Raw genomic sequence first — 24,048 nt, forward strand, 5'->3', positions numbered from 1 at the left:
GCTGCCTGGGGACAGCACATGGTGTGCAAGATCTGCCATCACCAACCCTGACACTGCCATCAGGCCTTTGTGCCATGACCTTGGCAAGGGACTGCCTGACAGTCCCTTTCTTATTACCTGTTCTCCTGAACGCTGAGGTCCAGTTCCTCTAATTGCAGCTTTTTCTTTCTTTGCATGAAGATTGTCCCTGTCTCTGGTGTGCAGATGCAGGGCTTGGGTACCTTACCATTCAGAGGCACTGAACATCCTCACAGAAGCCTGATGCTTGGGGGAACGAGGGAAATGCTGACCTGCACTGTTGCCTTCACATTTACCACCTCCTCTCAAGAAATAAAATAGGCAATTCTAGAGCTCAAGAAGAATGTTAGGCTAGAAGAGCTGAAGCAGCCTATCCCCAGAAAACACAGGACACCAGACAGTGATTTCTACAGTTAATTTGTGTGGGGGTGAGCACAAGGACTTCCCCATCTGGACACTCTGAGTACCTGTCATTGGAAGAGAAATCCATTCCTAGGACGATGCTCTCCTCCGTGTCTTGTCTGCCATTGGTGGACACCACCACCATGTATCTAGTGCGGTTCTGGTAGGTACTTTCCAGTCTTACAGCCTGAAGAAAAGAAGGGGAAGAGACCAGCAGTGTAGTCAGCAAAACACAGATTATTACCTTTACAGGCCACTTTTTCATGCTGAGTGACAGGCGCAGAAGCAGTGGTGCAGTCTGGACTGGTACGGATGTCCCACGCTCCTCAGCTGGGTAAGAAGTGCTTTACTCCCACACAGTTCCCTCCTCGACAGCTGGCACGTTCCTGGTGCACTCTGCACACCGGGTTGCAGGCCCTGCTCTGCCCCACCATGGCTGATTTTGAACAACCTACAGCCCTCTGACTGGTCACAGCCCAGTGAGCTTTGTGGACCATCAGTAAGACAGATGGGCGTTGAACCTTCACCTTCACAGGGCTTTGCCCCAAGAACCAGAGCTTTCCTTTAAACTACTGTGTGCTACAACAGCTCCAAGGAGTCCCTTTGCACCAGCTTCCCAGGCAGATGGACAGACAACCAGGACCTAATTCATACGTGGTTTCCTGCTGGCCCTTTGAATTCTTCTGGCAACTTCCCCAGTGCAGAAGCAATCGTACTGCCTTCCACCTGGCAGGAAAAGATATCCCTATGACTAAGCTGTATCCTTCACTGGTTCAGATTGCCCAGGAAAGGTAAAAGTCATTGTGCCTCGTTGCTCCTGCCACATTCACTTGTACACCAGTGCCAAAAGAGCTCTAGGAGGACTGGTGTTCAGCCCAAAATCCCCCAAATCGAATACTACTGAGAGAGCAGTGGAACTTAAACTGTGAATGTCAGACCAATGCTGAAGCTCCTGGAAGGCTGCACTGAGGTGAGCTGCTCCTCCAGAAGCCACAAGGAAGCGAGAACTGAAGGGACTCCAGGAAGTCTTGCAGACAGACTGCTGGTTAATGAGGAGCCTGGGGAAGGGAGCCCAACACTGAAAGTTTTGCTTATCAACACTTGCAGCAAGCAGCCTTTACTTGCAACACTTTTTGGACTCCATTCCAAGCCGTTTGCAGCTATTTTAGTCACAGGATCCCAACCAGAGAAACTAGGACATCCCTAGAAAGGAAGTGTCTTAATTCTGTACACTAAATTTTAACTTTGGATGGCCCAATCCAACCCCAAGACTCTGTCTGGCCTCAGTGTTTACCATAGTGTTAAACTGCTGCTTGAACTTTGAGCAGGGCCTGCAGAGAGCAAACAGGGGGAGAAGGAGCCGTTCCAGCCCAGCCTTGCACTGTGCTGTGGACAGATCCCTGCCTGCTGCAGTAGGACTTGGTTCCTGAATTCCTTGCAACCCAGTGGTTGAAGTCTGAAGTGGTGTTTGACATCCTCCACAAACTGAACCCAAATTCCTCAAACTCCCGAGCCACGGCTTGTGTAGATGCCTCTTGGTGGCCCTCATAGGAGATCATGGCTCAGAGACCCCACTTAAAGCAATCATCCTTAAAAAGCTAAGAAATTAACTATTGTGTGAGATCTCTCAGGAGCGGGCTGCCTTTCCCAGTATGCTCCTTTAGTTGTTCACAACTTGGTCTTGAGGTCAGAGCAGCACCTTCCAGCTTAGAGGAAGCCCCCTCTCATCTCAGAGCTCTCCTGTCCACCATCTGGGAAATCTTGACCAGAGCATGTCATGGAGTCTACAAAGGTGAAACCAGTGCCTGGCAGCTGAACAGAGCTCGCCGTCCCAGCAGAGTGCTCTGTGGCAGGGAATGCTGAGCGCGGCAGGGAAAGCTTCCCAGTGGCATTGCAGGGAGCAGCAGCTCTGGTGATGGGGTGGAATAGCAAGTGCAGGCAGGAGACGGTGTTGACAGAGTCTTCCAGACTTGCCCAGTTGGACCAAAGACCAACAGAAACTACCCAAATGCTGATGCCAGCAGACAGCCGTGCTCAGTACAGCCAGAGACTGTGCCCCACCCCATCTCCTTAGGATAAGTCATGCTAAAACCAGCCTTATTTTCCTTCTTGCTTCTTGAGTCACTGGGATTCCTTTGGAAACACAGAGGATCAAAGTGGTCAGTCCTTCAAGGTGCGAATTCTCCCCAAGATAGTTGTTTCTAGAACTAACCACTTGTGGGAAAACAGAAAGGTGCTCTTCAACCTAGAAGAGCAAGTAATCACCAAAGTCTTGGTGGTTAAAGTAATTACCTACATTGGGAACCAAACCTCAACAATCAGCACAGACTTGCCTAAAAAGGGAGCAGACAGACACAGCTGCCCCATGTCTGGGGCATCCACACAGGAGTTTCTGTTCTGCTTCTCTTGAGGACAGTCCAGCAACAAGAGGATTAACAAAATCTAACTTACTTTGCTAAACCAATTTGGCCAGCAGTAATGGGAAGTCTTGATGCAAGACCCTTTAGAACAAGGCAAGACGAACAGCGAGCAAAGGTCACATAGCTACACGCTGGTAGGGTGGGATTTTCAGAGGCCAGTTAAGAGAAATAGGACATGTGTGTCCTCTCTGGGTTCAACACTTACACCCTTAGCACAAAGTGAAGAACCATGATTGGGCAGATAGCGTGTTTTGCTAAATTTACTGGAGTATTAAAACAGCAGAATTGACATTGTAAACCAGCCAACTTCAAAAGTTACTATTAGAGCCCCAATGTGCCTATCAAACCACAAATGAAGCTCTAACCTTTCCATGAAGTGCTAGTTCACAGGCTCACCTGCCAGCAGGAGCACACCAAGTGCTCTGATGCCTTTTAAAAGAAAATACTTGAAATCCCAGTTACTCTAGGGAGGATGGCCTGGCTTCAGGGACTGTGATGAGATGGAAAGTTCTTTCTCAACCAGCTCATCTATACAGAGCTGGCTTTCTCCTCAATTTGGGAAGGTTATTTGTAGTCTGATCAAGACAAGTCATCCCCTGTAGTCCTTTCAGGGCCAGCCACATTCTTCTTAAGTTTTAGGCTCACCTGAACACAAGCCAACTTTATCTTCTGCTGCATTCTTGTATCATCAGAAGTATGATGTGATATTTCACCAGCCCTTATGAACAGCACATTCCGAGAAATTCATACTGACCTTTCATGCTCTGTGATAGTAGGTGTTTCATACAAGAACACATTTCTCATGGAGATAAAATGATTTGAAGACGAAAAAAGTGTGTCCAACTTTCAAGCTCCCAGCTCTGCTAAGCTACAGAAACACGTTCAATCACTTTGCATTCTTAACTCCTTTTCCTACTTCCTACTGATCTAACACTGGTACCATGGCTCTAATCCTGCTCTCAAAGAAGGCTAAAAACCTCTGCCAACAGCTCCAAGAAACAAGAGTTGTTCCAAATTTTAAGTTTAGGTTTTTAGAGGATTAGATTCCTCTGCTGCCCCCTGAGTTGTGAAGCCGGCCCTCCGAATGACAGCAGCCAAGAAAATGAAGAGAATGCATTTCTCTCAGTACTGTTTATATTTCAAATCTCATTTGTATCTGCTGTTTTATGAGAGAGTCCATTGCAGCCCTGCACACCCTTCGTTCGTCAAGAATCAATTAAATTCAAGTAGACTATCGAACTTAACCTCATGCAAGATTTCAGCATTCCAAATGTAGCTCTGGACAAAAGGGTTTATGTCTCAGCCCACAAAGTCCTTATTCAGCTGTTAAGGCTAATTTGTCCCAAATCACACAATGTAGCCAGTGATACTGCTGAACAATGCCTTGTTCAATAGTTTCCAATGTTTGAACCCTGGCTCAAATTCTGAAAAGCATTGAGAACCCCCATTCCCATCACTTTCACTGAAATTTTAGTGACAGCAAGGTGTGTCTGGCAAAATTTAGGGAGTAGGTCCTTTGGCTTGCTTATGGCAAATTATTTTCTGTGGTCATTCGGGAAGCTAAAGCATTCCATAGTAACCTTGGCTGTTTCCTAGCTATACTCATCCAATCAGCCCATCTCCAGCACAGCTCAGGAGGATTCAGCAAACCAGAGGTGTTGGAATAACACTTGGGATGCTGGCAGTCCTCCTTTGGGCAGACGTTGCTAAGATGCACCAAGAAAACACAGGAAACAAACTTCAGGCTACTGAGTGCTGAAAGGTGCAGACTCACTGCAGTCATGCCTGGCCTTGTAGAGCACTTCAACATGTCCCAGGCAAATTCCTCACTGCTCACATTTGGCTTCTGGAGCTCTTCAGGACTGTGCATCAATGCTATAAACAGCAATGCCTCATTTTACATCATTATAGGAGGCAACAGCCCAGGAAAGCAGAGGGCCAAGGTTCAGTGCAGGTACACGGCTACATGGGGATCCTGCATGCTCCCACCTGTTCAGCCATGGCCTTTTGGGATGCCACAAGTCTGGACAGCAGAGTGAGGAACACAACTGAACTCTCACAGAAGGGCAGACTCACTCCCACTGGTCAGACCTAAGTCACCCACACTTGATTTAAACAGGACACCAAGATAATTTACCTATCCTCTCTGGCAACTGGTACAGTGTTTTTTGGGAGCACAGATACTCAGTACCTGGTTCAAAGACAACCTTCTAGCCATACAATTTGTCTCACTGAACAACCAAAGCAGGCCTTTCACAACTAGCTGCTTTCCTACCTTTGTGGTTGCAAGGACTCCCCAAACCTGCTGACGAAACCACTCCAACACACACACACCACTGCTTCCCTGAGTTACACAGGTGTATTTGTCAAGTGGTGCTTAACCTTTGCATTGGTTCACAGGAGATAAGCAGAAAGCCAACCTACCAGTCTGATGTTGTCTTCTGGGCGGAGCAGGATGAACATGGCCTGCAGGTGCTGCTGGAGATCCCCTGCGGGCAAGAGGGCAAGGTGAATGCACAAAAATAGTTTCAAATCACATGCAAGTTCCTGGCTGTCCAGCCAGAGCAAATGTCCACCGAGAAACCTGACACGTCACCAGGGGTGTCGTCACTGTCACTCCCACCTATTCAGAGATGGGAGTTTTGTCATCTCTTAGTCAGCTGCTCTTTGCTCCGTGTGCTCACCTGTTCCTGTGTTACCATGTTCTCTCCTGCTAAATTCTGGTTTTTTTTTTTTTTTAATAAACAGTGTTTCAGTACTCTTTGTTCCTTTGACAGACAAGTCAACCTAGTTAGAAATGGACCCCACCCTGTGGTTCAACATCTCACTCTACCACGTGCACCAAACCAAAAATTTGCCATTTCTTTTACACTGGCTTATTACTCAGTGCAGAAATACTACCCAGGCAAAAGTATACTCTCCTTGGAGTGAGATTTAGTCCTGCTTTAGAGCAGCACTAAATGCCCACCTATGGTTGTGTACCAACCCCACCCAAAAGCAGCTAAAAACTGCCACCTGAAAAATCAAACACCTACAATTTTTTCCTAGAAAACACTTGCAACACCTTTCCTGGTAAAGCTGAAGGGAAAAAAAGGAAAATTAAATTTAGTGCATGACTGTGATTTTAAGTCTTATTAAGAAGAGACAAGTGTCACAGGTTCCTAAAACATCAAGCATTTCAAAGACAAATGAGATGGTTTTCTGTCAGCACTGCTGCACTGACTTCTCAGCACTACTCCTGGCATGTAGAGAGCCAACATCACCCCTGAGTACTGGCCAGCAGCAACATCTCCTGCAAGGGGCTGTTTTTTCAATCATTACATGGAAAATTAATCTGCATTCCCACAAAGGAGAGTGCAGGGCTGCCAGGTGGGTGGCATAGATCAGCAAGAAGAGAAGCCTTTACTCTTCAACCCTCTCCCACTCCCGCACAGCCAGGAAGCTGAGTTTAGGCAACACTGCAAGGAGCAAATATTCAGCAGGATCAGCTACAAGAACCTTTTCTAGGAAGGCTGGTTAATCCCCCTGACCTCCCTTTCTGATTCACCAGTGGTGCTAGAATCCATGTTATTTCAAATGCTCTCAGAAATAAGGAAAGCTTGGACACGGAGCAGCATCCAAAAAGACCAAAAAGGGGAAGGAGAAGAAAGGAAAGGCTGCCCAGTGAGAGTACCTGGTTCCCAAATGATTTTTATAGCTGGTGGAAGAGCAAGGCTGCAGGGCTGTGCAGCCCCTCTCTGGACGGGACAGAGACAACCTCGCATGGAGTAGGTTACACAGGACACTGCAATCCCTGCTCTCCTCTTCCTTCCTCCTTGAACCACATTTCAGCATATGGAGAATGAGTCAATGCTCTGGGAATGCATTTTTAACTGGGGGTGGGAAAACTGAGGCACTCAGCAGTGCCAGGGAAATCACAAAGTATCACCGGCGACAAGTACCTGAAGCTGCTTCCTGCCCATGGACATTGTTCCCAGCACGGGAGTGGCTGGCACGAGCCTCCCTAAATAGAAATTAATTATGGAGATAGGGTACTCAGGAAGGCCAAGTCATCCATCAGGTGCTTGCTCTGCCAGGAGTGCCACGACAGGATCTCCCCACGTCAATACCAGTGCAAAATCCTGACAACACTGCTCAGTTCCAGCAAGTTCCAGCTGATAATATAGTGGGAATTGCTGAGAACTGTCAGTCAACAAGCAAAGGTTCCCCTGCACCTCCTGCCCACAGCCTGGAAGAGCTCAGCAAGTATTTGACTCATGAAGCTTCCACACATCTTAGTCTGAAATGAATGATGCTTCATGTCAGCTTTTTCCCTCTCTAAAACGTAGCAGCTCCCACTTATTGCTGCCAGTAATTCAGGGACCTCTTAAGAGCCAAAGTTTCCAGAGTTTAAAAAAAAAAAAAAAAAAATCACCTGGACTATTTGATTATCTCAATACTTAAAGAGAGATGTTTCTATGACAACCCTTTCTGCAAGGCTCAGCCAAGGAGCTCCATTATCCTTCATCCTCAGAAAGTTTACCACACTCCTCCCTGTTGCCCTGCCAGCCTTGGGATCTCCAGAGCTGGAAAGTAAAGGATTGCTTCCTTGGCCAGCTTTAATCAACTTGCAGGGTTTTCAGCCCCAAACACACAAGGCATTTTGTAAACTTCCTGCCTGGATTAAGAAAAAGCAAAGGAAAGGCTTTAACATGCCAGAATCAGCACAAAGATATCACATCCTGTCCTGTGAAGAGCTGGCTTTGCTGGCAGCCATGGCAGGGCTGCTGCTTCCTATCACATTGTCCTGTGCTGAGCAGATGCTTTTGTTTCCTCGAGCTGGCAGGCAAGGTGCAAGGCATGGGCAAGGGTGGGATCTGAGAAGTGATTCACAGTATTCCAGAGATGGCAAAAGCCCCAGGGAAGTTACATCCCTTTCTGGCCTCCTCGGCGTTGTTTGTTGTGGAAAAGCAAGCCCACCATCCCACAGAAGTTTGCCAGGTGGCACAGGACCACCCAGGGAGAGGAATATGGACAGCTGGTACCATATCTAGTCAATCTGCCAATGATTCCCATTGATGGAGGTGTGATTACAGAAATGAGTGTGAGCATGAATTATTTCCTGCTACCCATTCACTCTTCACGCTGGATTCTAGCACCTCTGATGAATTAAAAAGGCAGGTCAGGAAGGTCAGTCAGCCTTCCTAGAAAATGCTCTTAGAGCCACTTGAAATACTATTGCATCTATAGGCAACAATTCCATACTGGAAAGTTTTGTCTGCTCTCGACCCCCTTCTAATTTTGTGTGCCAGAGATAAGTCACGACACACGTGGGGATGGAAGCTGAGCATGGATTATCGGTGTCCCAGAAAGGAGGCAGCTGCACACACTGTGCCAGCCACGCTCTCCACATCACTGAGTTAATTCTGGTGGCACAGATGTTTTGCTCAGGAAGGTGACACATTGATTCCCTGGTGCCTTGGTTTGCTGAGACTAGAAAAATTCACAGAAATCTGGTGCACACTCAGACAAGGGACTCTCTCCAGTGAAACCTCCAAGCACCATAAAAAAAAAAAAACAACAAAACACTAGAGCATTCCCATCACTTGAAAGACAGGGAAACTGAGGAAAGGACAAGCACTGATGCCTCATTAAATCTCACTGTAAACTGAGAGGCAGGAATAAAGTAAGTCTTCTAAGAACAAAAATCCCACCCCTTAGGCAAGCCAGCCTCGGCAATACCAAACATCTTGCTGTAAGCAATTACAACACACCGGATTTGCTTCCTTGGCAATTTGGCTTCCAAGAGCCCTGGGCCGATTAGACAAGCAATTATTTTCCACCAAGGTCTCCAGACCTCATGCAAATCAGCTGGAGTGAGTAGATGAGGCAAGCAGAGAGACTCAACAGCTGCTTGTGCTGCCTTGCAGAGGTTCAGCAGGGAAATCTGTGGGTTTCCTCAGCGAGGCAAAGCCAAGGCAGCAGTGCCAGGGGGAGACCTGGGCTTCAGCAATGGACTCTGGAGAGATTAAAAACCAAGACAGGCCAAGAGAAACTTTTTAAAGGCTGCTGACTCTACTTTCACACTAAAGGACATTTCACTTCATTCTCGACCAGAAAGGCCAGCTTTAATTTAAGTTTCAGAACATTTTCTTTTGACAACTGGTAATTAATGCATCTCACCAAAGCAATTTGGGTACTGCTTGTGCTATGTTTGAGTGGAAGTATATAATTAAATGCCTTCTGACTGAAACTTTTTCTATAAATATATTTGCAAACAGATTTTGAGGTGGCCAGTCATCACATACATAACTCTAACAGATGCAGAGGTGGATGACAGTCTGATGGTGTCAAAGGGATATACACCTGGAACCAAACCAAATCACATTTTTCCTGGTCACCACCTAGCAAAGCACGTTGACTCCTGTCTCTGTTTCTATCTCTGTCCCATTTGCAAACATCTGAAGGTCTCAATTTATTTTTCTTTCCTGCCAATTGCTTTATGGAAGGGAAAAATCCCCACTATCTGATGCCAGTGATTAAGCACCATATAGCAAATGAAAAAAACCCTACCCTGAAATGTTTGAGTTATGATATTCAGAGCAACTTTTCAAAGAGAACCAAAGCAAAAACACAAATCAAACTTCCAGCAGATAAAGGAGGCGGAATTATAACCAACTCTGTATTACTCACTCTACTCACACCTCTGAGAAGTCACACTGACTTTGCTCAGAGGTTTCCTCATCCCCACGTGGAGGTAAGCCTCCTCCTTTTTCTCCATCATAACCTGTTCCTTTCAGATTAGGAAGGACCATTACTCACCCCCTATCACAAACTCAGGTTTCCCACTGCAGCGCACAAAGGTTTTGGAAGGCAATCCTCCCCTCCCTCTCTCATACTGAAATTACAGGATGATATTTTGGGCGGGGGGGGGGCACTCATTCTCAAGTCTCCACCATGTGATGACTACTGCCCTAATGTCACTCATTTGATGATCCTGTTTGAACAGGAGAGTTTTGAAACCTTTCGTTCCTATCAGCATTGAGACTGGCAGGTCAGGTTTTAATAAACAGGTGGGCCAGACAAACATGTGTCACCAGGTGAGAATGAGCACAAGAAAGGTGGACTCTGAAACAAGAGGGAGCAGACAAGCCCCAGCCATTGATACCACACTCACCTGCATGTTTGTTGCGCCTGTGACTGATCCTGGGAGTGGATGACCCATTTCCTCGTGGCAGGAAGAGAGCTGCACCTTTCACAGTGAGGAAGCTTTCGCTGATGCTGCAAGGGAAAAGACAAAAAGGGAGTGAGGAGAAGTGTCTTGTCTTCAAAAAAGGAAAAAAGCAGTGAACAAGACAGGTTAAAAGCAATGAATGCATACTCTGTTCCTTTTGCAATGAAGTGATTTAGACCAAATCCTTCTGCTGGTAAAGAACTTTTCCCCCCACGTAAGTACCGCAAACATTCAAAGCATAACTGAGAACAACACAAACAGAGAAACACTGAAAAGCAGAACATATGCTGGTGCCACTCTGCCTGCAGAGATGCAACCTGAGCAGGCAGAGGGGATTAACCTATGGCTACATTTTCGATTTGAAAGTCAAGATGACAGATCCACATTTCTAAATGGTGATGAATAGAACAAACCCACGCATCTGGGTAATTATGGACTCTGTTAACCCTGAGCTTTGTGGTTCAGACACAGCTGATGCCCTGCAGAAACAAATGTCTCCCTTCAGCAGTTAGCCAAAAGAAAATTAGTGTACACAAAAGATTAAGAAATCATAAAACTACTCTCTATGAGCTGCATGATGATTAACTCTCAAAGACCTATTAAATCACAAACGCAAGAAACTGTAATGCTGTTGAAATTGTCCATCACTCGATTTTGCCCTTTCTGAAGTCACATAAGGAGAGAAGTTTGTAAAAAGGGGCAATAAAGAAGTCTCAGGTACTGAGGAACAGCTGGTATTTTATGCACATCTTCCAGCCCTTTTCTTGCAGATGCTGTGGTTCGTGGAAAAAGCAAGACACGCTCCAGATTCTGCAATGCAGCCATCCTGTTGCATGCTCGAGGGTTCCTTCTTTTCTCAGAATTGATAAGACAGTCCTAGAGGCTTTGAAGAAAGCCAGAAACAACTGTATAGTCAACAGGATGGCTGATGAATATGATAAGACAGGATGGGAGAGTCTCTGGCATCGTGCATCCCAACAGCTCCATGCTTTGAAAAAGATGTTGGCTTGTCCTTCAAGACAACTCTTGTCCTGAGCAAAAGGTTAGGAACTTTTTTATTCCTTTCTCCATTTAAGCAAATATCAAACCTAGTTAGTTATTCCCTTCCTCTAAGGGATGAGGACTGGGAAATTAATAGAGTAAAAAGTCCTGCATTATTTGGGGTTGACTGCTTTAGCAAAGGATTTTCTGACTACATTTTTAGAAGTAAAAGAATTAGAAAAGCTTGCGTTAAAGTTGGATTTCCCCCTAAGCTCAAGCACATTTCTGGGCACCTCTCCATTTTGCCGCCAGGGATATAAAAAAAATGAAGCTTTCCAAGCTCCAGAAAAGCAGATGCACAGAGTCAGAAAGACTTTTCTCAAGGCTGCAGCACATCCCAATGTTTAGACCGTGCTGTCATACCCTCAGCACTCCTGAGTGACAATGTTTCTCCCAGAACTTTCTTCCTAAGATTGAACCAGATGTCCAACATGCTCTGGATGTTTCAATAAAAACAGAATTTTGAAAAGGACAAAATCACTCATCCTAAATTAAAATGGATCAGAGTTCTCTACTTACATTAAAGCTAAAACCAAAAAATTTTAAGTTCATTTGGCACACTGAACATATTTCCTTAGACCATTCTCACATTAAAAATTCTGAGCCTTTCTAGCTTTTGTTGACAAATAAATCCTCTCAAAGTTCTCAAGCTACACAGTTTCTTACAGCCTGAACTTGAGAAACACCAAGTTATCTTAACAACACTTAAAAAAAATAATAATAGTATTATTAATCATAAAAATAAATTCTCCTCTTCCCATTATAATCTCACCACAGAAGAAAACTGTTAAAAGATGTTAGGCTGAAGAGGAGGAGAAAGAATTCAGCACTCAGACAGCTTTCACACTGTTAATTTTATCAGCAAAGCCAACCACTAATATTAGCAGTCCTTTAGCCTGTGCCTGAGGTTCTCCCAGAAGGTGGAATTAGCAACTATTTTTAGTGGATAATGTAGCGTGTAGCTAAGAGGGCCAGGAGGTTAAAAATCTTCTCAATTCCATCACTTCCCTTATCACCAGCTCTCAGCCACCAGCCTGGAAAGGAAAGGGCAGCAGAACTAAAGAGATTCCCATCAGGTGCATCCTTCCAAGAGGCCACCTTCTCTCCTTAGGCCAGGGGAGCCTTGCTTTGGGCCATTAACCACAGGCTTTAAGTGTAACTTGGTACGACTAGGGAAAGGGAAAGTAATTTCCCATACAAAGGGCTGGAACAGCCGAAGAATGTGGCAAAGCAGATCATTCTTGTGGAACAAGGAGGTCAGGCAGGGAGGGCAGCACCTCCCGCAGGGCAGGAGCCAGGGCAGGAGATGGCCATCAGCAATGCTGGGAGAACAGCAGCTCCGTGGAGACAAGAGCCTTGTGCCAAATCCAGCTGTGGGGACACTCCCAGTACAGCCAAGGCACACTACTGGCACCCCTGGCATCACCTGCCCTGAATTCTAACCCCAGATACAGCAATGTTCAGAAAAGAAACCCATAATACACACACACCCCAACGCTCTTGCTTTGAGATTCAAGCAGTAAAGAAAAGGAAAGGCAACAAATTCATGGGAAAGTCCAAGTAGCTCTAATACTAAATTCAGCAGATGCTGATTTTGGTGCCTGTGATGCACTACATGGACAAAATAAAAAGTAATCACTGGCCTGACATCCTCTGTGCCACACTCAGGTGGCTGCTCCATTTGGTCCATCCTGTTTGGACAGTTCCTGCCATGATCTTCACCTAAAGCTGATCTTCACCTAAAGCATCGTATTTCAGGGTAAGATCACCTTTGGATACTGTCCCTGATCTGTAAAGATAAAGAATTCCTCGGGTGGGACACTAACAGCAGGCCCCAGTCTGGGACACTTCAAAACTACAAAAGGTAGAAAAGATGTCTGTGAAAAGGGCAATTAAGGCTCTAAACAAGTGTTGCCATCCACTACTGATTTCACCCTGCTGACAGCTTGATGGCTTCCAAGCATAACGTGGGCTTTGAAATACTTCACAAAATCTGGCTTGCCAGAGCCTACGGGAGCTTCAGGGCTCTTTGAAACACTCTCCTGGAACAGACTGGTGTTAAAAGACACTCAACGTGGTTGGGGGAGAAGTTGAGTCCAGGACAGCAGAAGACAAGAAGCCAACTTGGCACAGGTAACAAAGCTGAGCTGTGTTTTATCAGCACCCCAGGCTTGTCATCAGTCGTCTGTACCGCACAGCAGGTTTTTTCAGGAGAAGACTTACTCAGGACATACCTATGAAAGAGTTCACAATCCTCAGCACTACAGCTAGAGGAAAAACCCCTTCTGTTCCATGTTCACCTCTGCAGTGAAGCAGCAGCCTCAAGGCCACCAGTGATGTGCTATTTGTAATTCCCTGCTCACTGGGAAGGGAACCAATGCAAGCAGAGGACTTAAGCAACTCCTACAGAAATCACTACTTGTACCAATTTTTCTCCCAGGCAGAAAAGATTTTGTAGAAATTGTACAAGTCACATCAGAACTATTTAAAGCCTTTTGCACAAAAAGCACAGACACTGCCCTCAGAAGGCTCTGTTTCTAACCAGCAGCAAGAGCAGGAAACAGAAGTGATTCCCGTGCTCCCTGATGTGCTGCCCAGGGCTGAGCTTCTCCTGCACAAGGAAATCACTGCACGGTTCAAACTAAATTCTCATTATGATACAAAATGAGATCCACACAGAACTTATAGATGGCAAACAAATAATAAATGCCTTCCCAGATGTTATACTGCATAGCTCCATTCATAAACTGCAAGCACAAACATCAAATACACTGGTTTGAGGACACAAAAGAGAAAGTCTTACTGGTTTAGGGGCTGTGCCAAGGAGGTGTGATAAATCACTGCATGCATTGTCACGACCCCCTGGACAATGCCTTCCAGCTCCCAGGCAGGAGCCAGGTGAATCTGCACCACCCTCCAATTTCAATGAGAAACCCTCAGTCCTCAGTGTAAAATACTCAAAAAGGAACCACGCTGTTTTCCCTTGGAACTGCTTCGCAATGAAAACCTTTTTAGGAATAAGGCAAGAAGGCACCTGAACGGCTGCTGGCAATGTTTTATCCTAATAAACACTTAATTAAGTTATTGCGAGCCCGAGGATGACTTTCCATAAGTCTGCTCTCCTCACTCATCAGAGCAGCTCCTTTACAGCAGGCTCTGTCCTGTCCAGCCCAGCCCTTGCTCGGGCACTTGCCAAGTAGCACAACCAGAAAGTTGGCACCATTCCCTGACAGGCTCGGCAGGAGAAGTCCTTCCATGCACATCCTCCCACACAACGTACAGGACAGGTCAGTGTGGCAAAAGCAAAAACCTCCTTGTGCTGGCACCTCCTCACAGCCATGCCCAAAGCACACGGGCACTGCGTGTGGTCACATCCTCCCACCCTGCTCACCCTAATCCTTAGATGAGATGGGAAATTGAAAAGTGGTGGTAGGGGAAATGAGAATATCAAGGTGCTTTACATTTGAATGGAAGTCTGCTACCTGTATGACTTACAGAAATACAATTTCTCTTAGTGGGTATTTATTAACCAGAGCCCTGCAGAAAAGAGCTCTGAAGCAGCTACAGTGGGATTTCAATGCTAGCATGGATCCAGCTGTAGCTCCCCAGGACAAGAGAGTTGTGCAGTCCCTCAACAGCCCCCCAGATTTTGCTCTAACATGAGCAGCCAGTGCTGCCTTGCACACCTCAGCTGCCAGCTCAGCTCCATCATCTTCCCTTAATCCAGCAGCTGCAAAACTCAAACCAAACAAAAAGACCGAAATTCCAAGGCTGGCAGGAGTGGCACAGCAGGCGTCAATACTTAGCTCATTCCCGAGGTGTGGAAGGAGGGAGAGAGGGCAGCCGGGGACATGTGAGCGAGCTCTGGAGCAGCCAGGACTGCAAGAGCAGCAATTCCCCCACAGCCCGCTGGGCCTGCCATGGGAGAAGTAACAGGAGGGCAGGCACAGCAGCCTGCTGATTTTTTCAGCATGTCAAGTCACTTCCCTCCCTCTTCCTGCTCCCCCCTTCCCAAACTGGCTGCTTCCCCTTCTCCACAGGCAGGCCCGGGGATGGGGCCTGCCATCACACCTGCTCCGGGGGCAGATCTCACTGCCAGCCTCCCACCCCTTCACCTGCCCACAAGAAAAGTCCTGGTTAATAAAGCATCAGCCCCATAGCCAAGGGTGCACCAGCAGCTGGGTGCACAGCTGGATTATGCGTGGCCTGGCAGCCCAGGGCGCTTCTCCCTCAAACACCAGATAAAAGCATTGCATTCCTCCAGCATCCCTCCCCAGGGAAGTGCCTCTTTCACCTTCACTGTAGTTTGTTTTTCAATAAACAACATCCCTACTTCCCTTGTTTACTTTTTAAAGCACCTGGTTTAGTAACTGCCTGCAGTATTAATGAATTAAATAGAGGGAAGCAATGTTTGGCTTCCAGTTTAAACCTTTGCTCCTAGGCAAGGGATTAAGGTGCTTTATTCTCTTCACACAGAGGGCAGATCTCAGAGCTGTGTAAAGCACAAAACCAGGTACTAAGAAAGAAAACCCACCAAAACCCTACAGGAAAAACGAAAAGGCAAGGATAACTCAGGATTGCCCTGCACTGACATTTGTATTAACAGGGTCAGCTGGCAGCAAACACAGACAAGCGCAGGTTTCTCTGATACCCAAAACAGAAACAAACTCAGTGCCGAGCAAAACAAGGGCCACAACTTACCGAAAAGGGGTCAATCACACTGTCACCAGAGGTGACACCACTGGGGCAGGGAGAGAAAAGGGAAGTGGTTCTCCACCAAAGGCCATCTCTCACCACTCAGCGCTTTTGCAACTTAAGAAACAGCCCAAGGAGAAAAACAAACTGAGCGTGGGAACCCACTTGGCTCAGAGGTTTGACGCAAACTGCATTTTTAGCAACATCTGCATTTGTGCCTTTTTTTTCAAAAAGGAACTGTCTGCAGGCACTTCCTCTGCTCCAAGGTGGGGCTCATTGGAGAGAGAACTCAGCTTCCATGACAGAGACAGGCATCGTCACAGAGAGATCTGCAATGCCAATTGTTACTCATCCACATGAACTTACCTACTGATCCCTTCTCACAGATCATCTTTTCCCTTGTTTTGGGCTCCAACATAGACAACTTCTAAAGCCAAACTAAGACAACAGTTTGCCAGAAGACAGTCACTAAGACAACAGTTTGCCAGAAGACAGAGGGTGGATGGGTGTGAATCTGAATTCCAAAGGACTAATTCCTTTACCTTGCTCCAAGCAAGGAGAGAATTTCTGCTGAATTCAGAGAGGGTACAACTTGCCAAAGGGAACCCTAAAGACCACAGCTGTATGTGCAAGTGAAGAACAACTGCTTCAGGTGCACGAAACAACCACACTCAGAGCTTTAGAGACAGGATGAAACCAGCCTCAGGTCATCCCACCAGGCTGTGGGGAGCTTTGATACCCACTCAACACCCTAGTGAGTTACCAGTCTGCAAGTCACACCCACTGCTGGAACCAACCATAACATGCCATTAGAGCTCCTCTGCCACTAGATCATTTGAACTGAGCTCAGAAATAACTTTGCAAACTTGGGCAGCCTGGGTGTGCAGGAGAGAGCAGTGGCATCCTTTGGAGACTGCACGAAAGACAACAGCTCTGGGCTGAGAAACTCATCCCTGCCTCGCTGCCGGCGAAGGGAGCAACAACAGCTGCTGTTTGCAGCCCAAGTTTTCAGCCCACGCAGCTGTGACAGAGCTGCACTGTGCCGAGACAACCCCAACCACCTGCAGCATTCCTCTGCCTCCCAATGCCCCGAGCCTTGCTCTGCAGGGCTGAGTTTCACCCTCACATCCAATGCATCCCCTTACAGGCAGGGCTAGGATTTATTCCTTACAGGCGAAGGAAAGCAGACTGGGTTTTGTTTTAAGCTGGACAGCATTTTATGGTGTCTGATGGAAGTGAAAGTCCATGTGGGTTTCCTGTTCCCCTCACATACTCTTGGCCTACAGATGAACCAGTTCAACAAACTCCTAAAGCCCAGGCAATGCAGGCAGAGCCCTGGCACGGACATCAGCTGCCTCCTCACCACCCAGCCCTGTGCCCAGCCTGCTGCTGGCAGCTCCAGATTGGGTTTCACTGGGCTGCTGCTGAGCGTGTGCTCCTACAGTAACCCTGACACGGCTCTCCCTGTGCCACCTCGCTGCTGAGCCCGTCCCCATCGCTGCAGCCTCGGAAGGGAAGGAATGTCCTGGTGCTGAGGCTGGGGACAGGGGGATGTGCTGAGCTGAGTTGTGGCTGTTGTCACCAGCGAGAAGCAGTGCAGACTGGGGGAACACCCTGCTGATGACAGATCATCAGGTAATGATTTATTCCAAGGAATACAAACCTGAGCACAGGTTGTAAGATCACCATGGTAATGAAGAAGGGAATAAAGCAGGGACGACGTAAGTTATCACAGACTGAAAAGGACCCATTTTCCATGCAGCACAAATAGCAAAAAGCTTTGCTGCCCGTCTCTCTGGCTATGCAGCACAGAGGGAGTCCCAGCAAGGCACTTGTTGGTGGCCCACGTTCAGCCTCCAAGGCAGCTTCAGAGAATCCATCCAGAGAGAAAGAAAAAAAGATTCCAAAATGCAACAGCAAAACAAGTTGTGCAAACAAAGCCCTGATGTCTCTGGAATTTGAGACTGAAGATATGCACGAAATCGTTCTTCCTGCAGTCCGCACACGGCAGTTCATGGACTGGGAAGGGGGTGACTAACACAATTAGGATGCTGATTAAGAAATCCAGGCACTTTGTGTTTACAGAAGAAATTTGATTCTCTGCACTTTTTAAAGCAAGAGACCCAGACCGGAAGAGAGACCATGAAAGGAATTTGTTTTACATGATAGTCCCCAAAGGCTTCCAGGTCTCCAAGTCAAGACATTCCCAGATGAAAGCTGTACATGACATTCTTCTTGTGCCATATAGTGTTTAAACATCCTTGGGCATTTTTAATGCATACCACTGGGTTCACGGAGCAGGGGAGCAATACCCAGGAGAACACTCCACAGTGTTTTACCATCACATGCTGTGCTCCTACCAGCTCAGCCTGCCCAAAGTGAGCCAGCTGCTGTGGTACCAACAAAATGCTTTCACAAATATGTTCTTAGAAACACTTTAATCAACATGAGAAAACTTCCTAAGGACAATCTATCGCATCAAGGAACAGAGAAAAATAACCACCAGCTTTTTGATTAGATAATCCTCAGGAAGAACACCCTTTGATTGACACATCCTTATCTTTTTTCTCTCCTAATTAACACAGTCCATGTTGATTATCTTTAGACCACACAGTAATCTCATTTGCCACCAGAGTTTGAAAGCATTGTCTTCATACACAGCACATTTCTTTTTAAACCTTAAATGACAGCTGACAGACACTCCAGCAGTTAATTAACAACTTGGGCTCTCTGCACTACGATTAAACGCCTTTAAGATGGGATATTTTAAAATAAATTTTTAGGCCAATCTCCCTGCATGTCACTGCCACAGACCTGACCATGTTTGGCCTGACTGGCAGCGTACAGCAAGAAGGACCCGTTTGCTTTAAATATGACTGTAACACAAGTGACAGGAGACACACCGAGGTCAACTTACTGTCCCTCCCTGCCACAGCCAAGTCCAGGGTCCCCTATATTTAGACAAAGTATGTCCAGCACTTTACAGATGGAAGGAGATCACAGCAAGGCCAGTGCTGGCCCACTCCCCGAGATGGGTGTGACCAGGAGCTGACAATTCCCACACCCGCTCAAGGCAGGGCCCCCTGTGTCCCCCACTCCCTCCCCAGCAGGCACAGCTCCCCCAGGCACAGGCCCAGGATGTGACTGGTCCAGGAGGATGCTGCTCTGTCTTCTTCTGGTCTCAGGGGATGTGGCCAGCACTGAGCACGGCTGTGGTCAGCCAAGGAGCAGAGCTCCTGTGGTCAGCCAGGGAGCAGAGCTCCTGCTGCCTTGAGAAGCAGAACTGTGCCAGGACTTGGCTCTGCAACCACCCTACCAGGGCATGGCATGGAGGAATTACGCTGGGGAAGCTGCCTGGCTCTGATCACAGCCTTGTTGGCTGCCCTCAGAAAATACATTAACAGACCCCTGTAAATAGAGCACCAAAACAAGGACCACTCTGTCTCTACACAAAGAAATCAATGCTGAATAATAAGCCTTTTCCTCTTGCTAAGAAGAAGCAGATGCTTGTTTACCAAAAGCATCAAAAATCATCAAGAGGCTGTTGGATTTGACTCATAAAAATATAGAAGGAAGTTATTTGTTCAGTATTTTAACTTCTGCAGCACTCAGCACTTTCAATTTTCTCTCATTCGCACTGCATCCTCCCCATGCAATGGTATTTGATCCCTGAATGCCAGTTTCCAGCAGGAACAGTAAAATCGGTTTAGGAACGACTGTCCCTTTAGATTAACAAAAAGGACAGTCAGCAGTAGCCACTGATGTGAGATGGTTTGTGGGCTGTTTCACAGTGAACTGCCACGTGCCAGGTTTCTTTCAATAGGTTTTGATTTGAAACTGGAAGTCACAGGGAGCTTTACCTGTTGTGATGATACAGCCAGTAATCGGACCATTGATCTGTTCCCCCTTACAAATATGCCAGGGACTTTATTTTAGGGAAGAGGGAAGCTACAGTTAAGGAAATACAAACTTAAATGTGGCTGCAGCTAATAACTTGAAATTTTAATCAGCTAGAAGTAAAGTATCATCAAAGACAAAGGATCAGAAACATTTTATAGTTGGAATAGTTTAATGGATTCTGTGCCTTCAAACCAGGGCAACACTTAGAAGGACAGTTCCTTGCACAAAGCAAGGTCAATACAAACTTCAGATTCGATTTCAAGTTGCAAGCCAAAGAAGAAACTTTGGGTACAGTGACCCAGCACTGAGGAAATGGGGTAACAGCCTGGAGAGACAAGGCTGTTTGTCCCATCCCCAGCACAGCACACCTACCCTGACAGCAGCCACAAAAACCACTCCAACATCCTGCTGGTGTAAGTGACAATCAGCCTCCGGAGCCATCAGGAAAAGCTCTCCAAATCAGACCATGAGATATAATTATGATCCATTTCAAAATGCAAGCTCAGCATCACTTTCCAATCCAACTCTTCCCCCTGCGGATGTTACAAGTTCTTCCTGGAGACAACATCCCTTGTGACTCTGCTTTTTCTTTTGGTGCTCTGAATAGGGATCAGCTTACCAGGAGTCCTTTATTCCCGAAATAATTTCCATTAATCACTCACCATACACTACTTTAAACAGAAGCTGAGAGACTGTGGGATGTCTAACACCAGCACAGCATCTCCCAACTTAAATAAAAGCTGAAACGAAGGGCACCTTAAAAGGCAAAAGGAACTGGGAGATCTCTAAATAGGAGACAAGAAAACTTCTTCAAAACGTTCCTAAGAATTGAAATGTTTTTATACAGCTACTTTAAATACAAGCAGGGAAGCAGTATTGTGAGCCATCTACTCTTCACGGTACCCGCTCACAAAAAAAGTAAATTAAAGGAAAAACAGTAAAGTGCTTCATTCTGAAACATCACCGTGCAGTTTTGCATTTGTGATTTCTCAGCACAGCTGCAAATGAAACAACTCTTTTAGCACCTTCATGAGACTTTCAGGGGGATGTCAATGCTTTACTTCAAAATGCATATAAAGGAGTTTTTAACTCAACATAAAAACCCTGCAAAGTTTTGCTGACTAAGACTCAGACTGGAAACACATTAAATAAAAGTTTTATTTTACAGCAGTTTGAACTCAGAAGAGTAGAGATTCCAGATGTGTTTATCCCTGCTAAAGTCAGGTGCTAAATTTCAGCAGAATTAGCACTTTAAGCAGTTTGGCAGCCAATTTTCTGTGGTTAACTCAGGTCTTCGTATTCCCTAAAAGCATAGAAACCCCTTTAAAAAGCACACATTAAAGTAGAAAGACCATCAGAATACTAAACACTGCTATGTACCACAGAACCAGCGAAGTCTCTAACAAGAACACAGTGTACTTTAGGGAAAAGGCTCTTAAACATCTTTTTAAAAGGCTCCAGAATAGATATTTGCTTAATTTCAAGTTAGAGAGCCTCTCATAGAACATTTCATTATGTACTTGAAGGAAGTAAGGACAAAAGAGTCAGGAAGATTACAGCGGTGTCAAGGTTTTGCTGGGGACTGTGCTGGGAATCTGGGTGATGTCCTGGTCCATCTCCTGACCCCACTTTCCAAAATGCAGCTCCTGGGCTGGCTCAGACACCTCCACACACCAGTCCTGTTGACACACACTGGACACAACTTCACCCACCTCTGGGGTGGGTATTGTGTCACCCCCACTTGCAATCAAGGCACATGGATATTCCTCTGTTGCTTTCTTGCAATTTTCTCATCATGGCAAACCAACAGGAAGGCTAGAAATGGTGCTGACAAACTGTTTGTTTTTATTTAGACTAACTCTCTTTCAGTCTTTGCGCCACAGAGGAATGCGGCTGTTCCACTTTGCATTTGTTTTTTGATTTCTCCATCTCTTTTACAAAGCAAATAAAGGAAAGAAAAACAACAAACCAACCCTAACAATAATAACAACAAAGCCAGTGACAAGCTCTTCACGCACCACCATGCAATGAGCCCTTAAAAAACCCAAACAAACTAAATAAACAAAAACCCCAGTAACACTCCTCCCACAATTTGGGTTCATTTTAATTCAGCATCGAGTTGCAGAAAGCAAGCAGGAAACTAACAGGAGGACAATGGTAAGACTCATGATAGCTTTTTACACCTTTGTGCAAATGGGATTCCCCCTTACATTGTAACCTGACCAAGGTAAATTTATCATTTGCTAATCAAAATGACCCTACTCCAGTCCCACCTGCCTTTCGGAGTCTCACAAAACATCAGCAATACACCCAGAACAGGGCTGCCCATGCCTGTCTGTCAGCTACAGGTGCCTGAGCCAAGACAGGTAAGAGCCCACTCCAAAGCACTCAGCTGGAATTCTGTACAAAAAGAGGCTGCAGGGCAAAAAGAGGCTCAGAGAAGCCAATTTATTCTATTCATGCTGGCAAACAAATCACAAGGAGTGAGGAAATCCAGCACAGTATACACCATAACACCACAGTACAGACAATTCCAAGCTCATCTCAACAGGGGTCCCAATCCACCCTGGGCACCTCCAGACAGCTCTGGACCTTGGGATGAACTTACTCTGATCCACCTGGGTGCCTCCACAGTCAGATGTCACAGATCTGTGCTCTTTCAGGGAAAAGCTGGAAGTTGAACAGTGCAACCCAGACCCCGACCTGCGGCGTTCCCGAGGAGATCCCAGGCAGGAGCCAGCCCTGCCTGGTGGGACAGCATGGAGCCCATTAAGCCATTGTGAGAAGTGTGTGAACAAATGAAAGAGTTCGCTAATAAGTGACAAAGATCATTTGTTTAAAAGAAAGGACTAAATCATTTCTGGTTCAGCAGTCTGGATTTAGCCTACTCATAACAAAGGTGTTTTGAGGAAAAGCATTCTGCTTAAATGGCTTATTGCAAGTAAATCAGAGAGCCCAAAGAGCTGAACACGATGTTGATGAGGGGAGATAAGTACTGGGTAAACAGGAATATGCACTGAACAAGGAGCCTGTCTCCTCAATATAATAGAAGTGCCCAAATTTATCAATTTGCCAACGTCAAAAAATGCCAATCCTACACTGAGATCTTCCAGGCTGGATTCCTATGTTGCTCCCAGCCTTCAGCAACTCTGCGACTTGTCTTTTAAGTTTACCTTTACAGGCTTTTCTTCTCCCCACCCTCCCTCATCCACAGGCTGATGTCCTTGAACCAGAAAGCTGCTGTCTGTCACAAAACACTTGGTTAATCCCACACAACCCTGCAATAGATGGCTGCAAAACAGCTCTTGCCAGTCTGGAGTTCCTTCTCAAGTTGCTGGATTCAAGCTCTGGCCAAGCTGCACATGGAAAGCAAAGGGGTGGTGTTGGAATACTTCAGCAAAAGCACAAGTGTTTACTACTAAGGGCAGGAGTGAGTTTTGCTCCATGTGTTTGTGAAAATTTCAGTCTTCAACCAGCTGCTATGAAACACCATGGCTGGAAACTCAAGTTGCAGATTTGCTCTGTACACATTACATATGTTACACTGGAGAAAAATATTTGCTGAACTAGTTTTAAGCCTATACGAGCTGATAATTTAAATACTGTTTGTCAAACCAATACAAGGGAGACAACAGCTCTTCAGAGCCTACTGCAGAACAGGATGCAGAATTTTAAACTTTCTCTGACCCCACAAACACTAGTCACAAGCAACTGTCAGGAAAGTTAGTTTGAAGCTGTTTTAAAAACAATGAAGCAATATTTTAACCAGGGGCTCTGTGATAAAGGTGCAAGGACGTAGAGTCTGGAAAAAAAAAAAATCCCAGCCAGCTATTAACTGGCCCCAAAAGGTCTTTTTCTGCTGATAATCTCACTGGGGTCCTTCTGCTTTGTGGTCTTTAGAAAAATCCCAAGCATTTCCAGAAACAGGAACATCTGCAGATGTTTCAAGACAACATAATCTCAGAGTCAACTCTACCATTTAAATCCTTTTAAAACATTAATTTGGCAACCCAGCAGCGTGGGCTTCCTAACTAAAACATATTGCTCAAAAAGAGTGGTGGCGTGGGGGGTTTGTCCTTGAAACACTGGTTTGTGGCTCAGGTTTTGATTTGATGGCCGATAACCATCTCTGTGTCTCTTCCAGCTCATACCAGGAAGGATCGGTGAGACAAATACCCACAGCTTCCAGGGGAATAAAAGGAAAAGCCAAACAGGAAAAGTAGTTATGAACAATACAGCCTTGGCTTGGTTAATGATCAACTTTGGACAGACTATACTACTTTTATGCAAATACCACAACCTATTTGAACAGTTTTTGGTAATCAGTGGGTAGTAAGAGGCCTCTTAAGCATCGCATGT

At 46.0% G+C, this 24,048-nt stretch overlaps 1 protein-coding gene across 3 annotated transcripts in view; it reads right to left on the reverse strand.

Annotated features, from left to right (window-relative positions):
* Positions 1-24,048, reverse strand: part of SSH2 (slingshot protein phosphatase 2) — an 87,247-nt gene that overhangs the window by 19,586 nt on the left and 43,613 nt on the right. For all 3 annotated transcript variants that reach the window (XM_053995964.1, XM_053995963.1, XM_053995965.1), the window contains 3 exons: positions 9,997-10,100; positions 5,265-5,329; positions 486-607 (listed from right to left, as the gene is read on the reverse strand). In XM_053995964.1, the coding sequence (XP_053851939.1) occupies positions 486-607; positions 5,265-5,329; positions 9,997-10,100 (291 nt within the window). The remainder of the gene's footprint in view (positions 1-485; positions 608-5,264; positions 5,330-9,996; positions 10,101-24,048) is intronic.

This window comes from Vidua macroura, chromosome 20, assembly GCF_024509145.1.
Source record: "Vidua macroura isolate BioBank_ID:100142 chromosome 20, ASM2450914v1, whole genome shotgun sequence".
Lineage (NCBI taxonomy): Eukaryota > Metazoa > Chordata > Aves > Passeriformes > Viduidae > Vidua > Vidua macroura.